General features: G+C 35.9%; 1 protein-coding gene across 1 annotated transcript; it reads left to right on the top strand.

The window, feature by feature from the left end:
• Positions 485 to 7,704, top strand: LOC109360788 (chaperone protein ClpB3, chloroplastic). Its single transcript, XM_019605909.1, has 10 exons — positions 485 to 881; positions 1,756 to 1,974; positions 2,495 to 2,732; positions 3,006 to 3,201; positions 3,848 to 3,902; positions 4,224 to 4,374; positions 4,663 to 4,971; positions 5,457 to 5,722; positions 5,841 to 6,767; positions 7,217 to 7,704. The coding sequence occupies exons 1-10, from the start codon at positions 648 to 650 to the stop codon at positions 7,541 to 7,543; spliced, it is 2,922 nt and encodes a 973-aa protein (XP_019461454.1). The 5' UTR covers positions 485 to 647; the 3' UTR covers positions 7,544 to 7,704.

Genomic DNA, 8,984 nt, shown 5'->3' with positions numbered 1-8,984 from the left:
AAAATTAGAGTGAAAAGATATTTTGGTTTTTAAATATTGTGTTTATCAATTTAGTCTATGAAAAATTTAAAAATCTAAAGCGATTCCCAAAAATAAATAAAGACATATATTAAACTAGTTATTTTGTAATCATGATAAGGACTATTTTAACTTACATTTACTATTTTTAAATACTAATTTAATTTTTTTTAGTCAAAATTGAATAGGCCTGAATTTTTTTAAAATATGTATTAATATTAAAATTAAGAGACTTATATAAAGGAATAAAACAAAAAAAAACTTACTAGCAACAAACAAAAAACTTATTAGGAATGATTATCTAAAGAAAAATAATATTCTATTTCTATTAAATTATTATTATATAGGAGGATTACTAGGAAAATATAGTAAAATATAACATTGTTATCTAAAACAAATATATTTAAATATTGAATCTTCCACCAATATCCAGATGTTTCACGTGCCCTTCCAAAAGAAATTAGAAGGTACTCGAAGTTTTTGGAACCTGCTTCATTACTCTATTCTCACTCCATCTTTTTCTTATTTCCTTAATTCCCCACACAAATGCACACTTCTTCATTTCTCACTCTCATCTTAATTTCCACTCTCTAATCTCACTTTCCCTTATCATCAAGATCATCAGCATCATGGCTTCTACGACGTCGTTTTCATCTCCCTTCTTTTCTCACTCAGTTCCAATTTCAAGTAACCGAAACCATCATCCCCAAATTTCCCTCGCTTTTTACGCTAAACCCAGTTTCCCAAATCATCTTAAATCGTTATCGTTGAAGAAAAGAAACGTTTTTTCTAATGGGTTTCAGAGAATTCTAAGAAATTCTACTCGTTTCTCTGTTCGTTGTGAAGCATCATCGAGTGGAAGGGTACAAAGTCATACCATTTTCCTTCAATTTTTTTTCCATTTGAAACTTGCAATTACCGTGTTTGGTAAAGAACTTTAGTTGCAGCTAGTTAATGTAGAAGTTTAAATTTTTGATAAATTTGAACATTGTAGTGAGGAGAGAAAGTTGAGTGGCAAGAGGATCAACTGTTTTAAGTTGCGGTCGTGGTTACGGCGGGAATATAACTGCAACTGTGATCTATAGTGACATGTTGTTGCGGAGACTCCAAAACCGCAATATCGCGACCGAAATTAGTGGCTAGTTGGAATCTTTTTATGAATATATAACATTCTTTGCACAGCTGATTATCTAAAATTGCACCATGCCACTCCATTTGCCCTATCATATCCTCAATCATGTATCTGCCATTGGCAGCAACTGCGGTTCAATGTGACTTTGGATATTGTCATAACATAAAGAAAATTGATTGTAAGAAGAAAAGTAATTACAATGGAGCCATGAAGTGAGTGAAATATTAGATTACTAGTAGAGGAATAACTAATCATGTAATTGTTCAACAACTAACTATTCATTTACTAACTAAAAAATGGGCGGCCCATTGCCCAAGGCTTCCGTACAGATGTTCGCACCCTTATCTCTGCAAGTGGAGAGCACCCTTATCTCCACAAGTGGAAAGGCTGCTTCCAGAACCATTTACTAACTAAACTCAAAGTAATTATCCATGTGTCAGTTTTCTCAAGTTATTAAAAAAAAAAAAGACAGCTCAATGCGTGAGACTCCCACTTAGCGGGGTCTGGGGAGGGTAGTACTCTGAATTATTTCATTATGCTTATTGGGTTTGGTTGGAGGTTCTGAGGTGCAGTGGTTGATGTTGGGGTTTTTTATGCAATGGCAGATTACACAGCAAGAGTTTACAGAAATGGCATGGCAGTCAATAGTTTCGTCACCAGAAGTGGCGAAGGAGAATAAGCATCAGATTGTGGAGACAGAGCACTTGATGAAGGCTTTGTTGGAGCAGAAGAACGGGCTTGCTCGCAGGATATTTTCCAAGGTTGGGGTTGATAACACTCGGCTCCTAGAAGCTACTGATAAGTACATTCAGCGGCAACCCAAGGTGATTGAGAAATTTGAACTTGTTTAGATTAAGATATATCCTTTCACGCTTAACACCCAGAAGCAGTGATTTAGATGTCGTTAATACTTGTATCTTGTTGACTGGTTAAGTTGACTACCTCTACCACTCATTAGTGGAAACTAGTGTTTTAAATTGTGGTTGCAGTTGCGGTCACTGCGATTGCAGTTATTATGGCTATTGCAGTGTAAATTATTTTGTGAGTAAAAAGATATTTTTGAAATCGATGCAGTCTGGTGTGGCCCGATGCGTTGCGTTATGGCCTAAATGCAGTCCGATGCGGTTGCGTTGTGGCCCGATATGGCTGCATCATAGTGATTTGGTATCACACTGCAATTGTGGTGTGATGCGGTTGCGGTGAACCGCAATATTGCTGCCGCATCACGTGATGCAGTCCGCAATTTGAATGACTGGTGGAAATGATATTTCCTTTTCGTTTTATATGGTTATATTTTCTATAGCACAAGAACCCAATTGCTTAACTCATGTTCAATAATGTTAGGTGCTAGGGGAATCAGCTGGTTCAATGTTGGGGCGTGATTTGGAGGCATTGATTCAGAGAGCCAGGGACTACAAGAAGGAATATGGGGATTCATTTGTTTCAGTTGAGCACTTGGTTCTTGGATTTGCCCAAGATCAACGATTTGGGAAGCAGTTCTTTAAAGATTTTCAAATATCTCAGCAGGCTCTTAAATCTGCAATAGAGTCTGTTAGAGGACGCCAGTCAGTTATTGACCAGGGTAGCACATTTCTCCTTCCGCCTTCCTTTTATAACTTTAACATGTGAAATGTATTTTTGTGTTTTCTTCTTACCCTTTTTTGTTTCGGGGAAGGGCTACCTAGAGTTGTTATTTTAGCCCTAACGGGGAGTCGGGGACTAAAGTGTCTTTGGGGAGTATTGTGAATGGTTTCGGGTTGTTTGTCACTTTTCCATTGGTGTTAGGAGCTGCACATTATATTATTATCATTGTCAACATTTTGCATTGCTCATGCCTCGTCTAAATTTATTATAGATCCCGAAGGGAAGTATGAAGCCTTGGAAAAATATGGGAAAGATTTGACAGCAATGGCTAAAGCAGGAAAACTTGACCCAGTCATAGGAAGAGATGATGAAATACGGAGGTGCATCCAGATTCTCTCCAGAAGGACAAAGAACAATCCTGTGCTAATTGGTGAGCCTGGTGTTGGAAAGACTGCAATTTCTGAAGGGTAAGTATTACTACGTAGGCCTTTGTTCTAGCTTTGTGACCTATGATTGGATTGTTGGAACACTTTCACCATTAAAATCTTTATGTATTAAATTTAACGAGCTTCTACCGGTATTGGTGGGACTTTAACCTCAATGTTAACCTACTTCATAAATACTAGCAATTGCTCCTGTGACACTGATTTATAAATAATACATCTTTTATATAAATACATAATGGTTACATTTTTTGGAAAAAAAGGGAAAGGAAAAGCTGAATTTTTAATATGAAATTAGTCTTTTTAATACTAGCTTCTTGAAAATAGAAGGGGGTTTAAGTGGTATGTCCGACTCAATAATATAAAATGATAAATTTATACCTTGTCTGCTTATCCTGAGATTACATCCTATTCCTGTCTTTTCAATTATACTAAATAAAACTATGGGCTGTTATGAAAACAAAATTAGATACCGTATGAAATATGATCAGTTGTATGCTCAATACGAAATTAGTGTCCTGCTAGAGGTTCAATTGTTTCTCATAATTTCCTCCTAAATTGAGGAGGCAAAATAATTTGTTCTTGCTTTCACTTCATATAGATGCTATTGTTAGTAGTCTTTAATTTTTTCTTTGTTCTGTGTATTTACCTAACTTTTCCTTTGAAACAGACTTGCTCAGAGAATTGTGCAAGGAGATGTTCCTCAAGCTTTGATGAACCGTAGGGTATGTGTTTTATCCATATACTTAGGTTACTCGTCATAAATCTGAAAATGGGGCATAAGGGATGGCCACCAAATATAAGTAACTTGTTTTTAAGTTTCTATTCTCATTTTCAACAACTACAACGACCATGCACTTCTCTCCTAGATGGAGTCTGCATTATTCTAATTCTCGATTTCACTCTAATGAACTGTGTTGTATGCACTATGCCATTCTATTTTTAATTCCATTTTGAATAAAATGTAATATTTATTTTATTCTCTTGGAAGTTTATCTATTGGCTTGTAGCTGTAAATTTCAGCTTATAAACTTGTCTCTTTTCAGCTTATATCACTTGATATGGGTTCACTTATTGCTGGAGCAAAGTACCGGGGAGAATTTGAGGATAGGCTGAAAGCTGTTCTCAAAGAAGTAACAGAATCTGATGGTCAGACCATCCTTTTTATTGATGAGATCCATACAGTTGTTGGGGCAGGTAATAAATTTCAAAGCTCTCTATTTCGGGTATTCCAAAAGCTGCATATAGGGTCTGCACATCCCCGATTCTATTAAACTTTTGTTCTTCATACTCATTGAGTTAGATTGGTATATATACCAAATATTTCAGAGCAATTGTGAATCTGCTTATGGAAGATGGCTCATTTTAACTGATATCTTTCTCCTTGTAAAATATGTCTTCTGTTTTTAGCTATTGCCAAATTGAGATTTGAAATTATCATGGTGATATTGGGTTTGATTGCAATTCTAATCTGTCACATGTTAGGTGCTACAAATGGTGCTATGGATGCTGGTAATCTCTTAAAGCCTATGCTTGGTCGGGGGGAGCTGCGATGCATTGGCGCAACAACACTAGATGAGTATCGCAAGTATATCGAAAAGGACCCTGCACTAGAGCGTCGTTTCCAACAAGTTTATGTTGACCAACCTACAGTTGAAGATACCATTTCAATACTAAGGGGACTGCGGGAAAGGTATGAGCTGCATCATGGTGTCCGAATTTCGGACAGTGCACTTGTGGAAGCTGCAATTCTCTCAGATAGATATATCAGTGGAAGATTTTTGCCCGACAAAGGTAATGATCACTTGTTGCAAACTCTTAGTGGCTGAATATTTTACACAAGGATGGAGAAGTTTCAAGAGCATTGACATTGATTCTAGTAATACGTTATTATTATGACACCTTGACTTAAATAATTTTGGATTAGAACTTTATCTGACTTATTCATTCTTGCCTTTCAAGAATAAGTAGAACACTATGCAGCTCTTCCTGAAACCTTTGCTTCTAGAATAATATGCCACCTTTAAGAGCTAAATTGTATTAGGCATTATTTGAGATTGTTTTGTGAAGTTTTTCAAATCCATAGCATGTGCTGGGAACATATGTGACCAGAGTTTACTAATTTTCGAAGGATTGGTTTTGATCTTCAAAATATTGTTGACTGACTTGGCTCATGTTTTCTATACTACTCTTTCAAGTTTATTTTGTTAAAATTTCTCTGTGGACTAACGTCGACGATATTCATACAACACTAACCGATTGCTGCTTCCAAATTGCAGCTATTGATCTGGTTGACGAAGCAGCTGCTAAACTGAAAATGGAAATTACTTCCAAACCTACTGTACTTGATGAGATAAATCGGTCGGTCTTGAAACTAGAGATGGAGAGACTCTCTCTCATGAATGACACAGACAAGGCTTCTAAAGATAGGTTAAGTCGTCTTGATGCAGAGCTATCTCTCTTAAAAGAAAAACAGGTTGAGCTGACTGAGCAATGGGAGCATGAAAAGTCTGTAATGACTCGTATTCAATCAATTAAAGAAGAGGTGTGTTTTTGTGTTCTAATTTTCTTGTTGAAGGTTCACCTATTCACTGTAAAGAAGTGAATCCTTAAAATGATTTAGTCAAATGAACATACTAATGATTTTGTATTGATATATGTAGATAGACAGGGTGAATCTTGAGATCCAACAGGCTGAGAGGGAGTATGATCTTAACCGTGCTGCGGAATTGAAGTATGGTAGTCTAAACTCCTTGCAGCGACAACTTGAAAGTGCAGAGAAGGAATTAGATGAATACATGAACTCTGGTAAATCTATGCTGAGAGAAGAAGTTACAGAGAATGATATTGCTGAAATTGTAAGCAAATGGACTGGTATACCAGTTTCAAAACTTCAACAATCCGAGAGGGAGAAACTATTGTATTTAGAGCAAGTGCTCCATAAGCGTGTTGTAGGTCAAAACCCGGCTGTTAAGGCTGTAGCTGAGGCTATCCAACGTTCAAGAGCAGGTCTTTCAGATCCTCATCGTCCCATTGCTAGCTTCATGTTTATGGGACCTACAGGTGTAGGAAAGACTGAGCTTGCTAAGGCCCTTGCTTCCTACTTGTTTAATACCGAAGAAGCACTTGTACGAATTGATATGAGTGAGTACATGGAAAAACATGCTGTTTCGAGATTGATTGGGGCGCCGCCTGGATATGTTGGGTATGAAGAGGGAGGGCAACTTACCGAGACAGTTCGTCGTAGACCATATGCTGTTATCTTGTTTGATGAGATTGAGAAGGCACACTCAGATGTTTTCAATGTATTTCTTCAAATTTTGGACGATGGAAGAGTAACTGACTCACAAGGTCGCACAGTGAGTTTTACTAACACTGTTATCATTATGACCTCAAATGTTGGATCGCAATACATTCTCAATACTGATGATGACACTGTGCCAAAAGAGTTGGCTTATGAAACCATAAAACAGCGGGTGATGGATGCCGCAAGATCCGTCTTTCGCCCTGAATTCATGAATAGAGTTGACGAGTATATTGTCTTCCAACCTCTGGACCGTGACCAAATAAGTAACATTGTCAGATTACAGGTAATTGCTTGATTTCTATGTTCATATTGCTTGACAATTCTTGTAACGAGTTTATGAAGTTTAGATACATGTCTTAGAGAGCAGTGATGTTTTACCTGTTATATTTCCCATTTTCAATGATCATCTCACACACCCTTTTTTCCTAACACTACTTTTTACACCTACTTTATAACCAGTGGTTATTTATCTTGTTGTTTCCAAAGCAAGAGATTCTTTTGATCAATGGTTAAAAGGTTGGTATAATTAGTAAAATGTGTGGGCGAAAAAGTGATGTGAGAATATCATTGTTGCTCTCATTTATCTCTTCTTTTGATATGTGAAGTTACTAGCAAAAATTATCAACTTTTACTATGCATTCTTGCTAGATTTGCAGGGTAGTGTTACACGGTAGTATCTCACAACCCTGATTTCACTGTTTCTTTTTGTTTATTATCTCGCATTTATTACAGTTGGAACGGGTGCAAAAGAGAATCGCGGATCGCAAGATGAAAATCCAAGTGACAGATGCTGCTATCCAACTTCTTGGAAGTTTGGGGTATGACCCTAACTATGGTGCTAGGCCAGTCAAGAGAGTGATTCAGCAAAATGTGGAGAATGAACTTGCCAAGGGTATTTTAAGAGGTGAATTTAAGGATGAAGATGCAATTTTAATAGATACAGAACTCACACCATTTGGCAATGGTCAACTTCCCCAACAAAAGCTTGTGTTTAAGAAACTTGAAGCTGATTCAAAATCTACCACTCAAGATAGCTTGGAAAGAGCACAGGCTCCTTGAATGCATTTTTCAGCATCTTATTTCTCCACATAGCTAAGTTTCACACAGATACTAGTGTACATGATTTTCATACATAGATTGAACAATGATCCTAGCATATTTAGCATCCAATATATAATATATTTATTGATCAATATAGTATTTAGACTTGACAAAGGATTGATTTTTCTGCATGGACACTTTTAGTCCCTAAGAAAATATAAGTCAGAAAGTTTCAAATGTTCAACAAGTTTTCATAATTTCAATAATACAAGTCTGTAAATCAGCAGTAGTGATATATAAGTAGTTATATAAATTGGTATAATTGGTCGAAATGTTGCTTGAGATAGATTGGACTTGAGCAAGGAACTTAGGCAGATTTTGCAGTATAAATTCTTGTGCAAAGATCCGTCCTTTAAAAATTTTGTGTATACTAATTTGGTCTTTAAAAAATTAGAAAATGAAAACCAGTTTACGAAGATATCAAATATGAGTTAAATTAATCATTATATATTTTTGATGATTAATTTTTTAGACACTTCAGTTCCTATCAGAGATTAGTTTGATATATATTTGTGATATTTGAGTACTAATTTTTGTGGGAAACTTTACATGAATGTTTCAACTGAAAATTGAAATGGAGAAAAACTAATGGGAGTGTGGAGCCCCCTTCATACAGTTACCAGTAATGGCCTCCAAGATTAGTTGCTAAACATTAAACTAAACAATAATACCAAGCTAACTAGCAATAGAAAAATGTTCAAAATAAAATAATCTACTGAAGTATCTTAAACATTACAGGACTAGAAAGGAGGATTTGCTTGTTCAAAAGAATCAGCATATGAGAGCTTAGAAGAAAAATTGGAACTTATGATTACAAAAGAATTGGAACAAGGAGTAACATATCACCTCTGAAAGAGGAATATCCTCAGGGAATCAGTGTTTTGGCTCATGATAAATACCATTCTCCTATATGCCAACTCCCCCATGATTGGCATTGCCCTTACCTCCTTACTAATTGGACTGGCCATTTCCTTTGCTCACTTGTTTCCATTCTTTCAAATTATGGATTAGAAGCAATCACAATATTATAGTTTTGTTACAAGTGAACTACAAGAAAATATTAACCAATATTTGAACTATAAATGTAAACATGAAACCAAAATGAGAATAAGATACTAATATGTTGAGCAAATTAAGCAATTTGTTATTGATTTTTATTACGCCTGCAAAAACAGGTCACCATCTTAAACTTGAAGTTGTTAAATTTCGAAGAAGGGAGTGCTTTTGTAAGTATGTTAGTAGTTTGATCATGTGTTGATATTTGATATATGAGACACATGCAGTCGTTTTTGTTGAAGCTCTTTAATGAAATAGTAGTCAAGGGCTAGGTGCTTCATTCTAGACTAAAAGATGTGATTGATACATAAATAAGTGGTACCAATGTCGTCACATAAGATTG

The sequence above is a fragment of the Lupinus angustifolius genome, chromosome LG11, assembly GCF_001865875.1.
Source record: "Lupinus angustifolius cultivar Tanjil chromosome LG11, LupAngTanjil_v1.0, whole genome shotgun sequence".
Taxonomy (NCBI): domain Eukaryota; kingdom Viridiplantae; phylum Streptophyta; class Magnoliopsida; order Fabales; family Fabaceae; genus Lupinus; species Lupinus angustifolius.
This window is presented reverse-complemented; position numbering and strand designations above follow the sequence as displayed.

Coding starts and splice junctions, on each gene's coding strand:
- LOC109360788 (XM_019605909.1), top strand. CDS start 648: ATGGCTTCTACGACGTCGTTTTCATCTCCCTTCTTTTCTCACTCAGTT. Junction 4,972..5,456: donor AAGATTTTTGCCCGACAAAG/GTAATGATCACT, acceptor TCCAAATTGCAG/CTATTGATCTGGTTGACGAA. Junction 6,768..7,216: donor GTAACATTGTCAGATTACAG/GTAATTGCTTGA, acceptor CATTTATTACAG/TTGGAACGGGTGCAAAAGAG.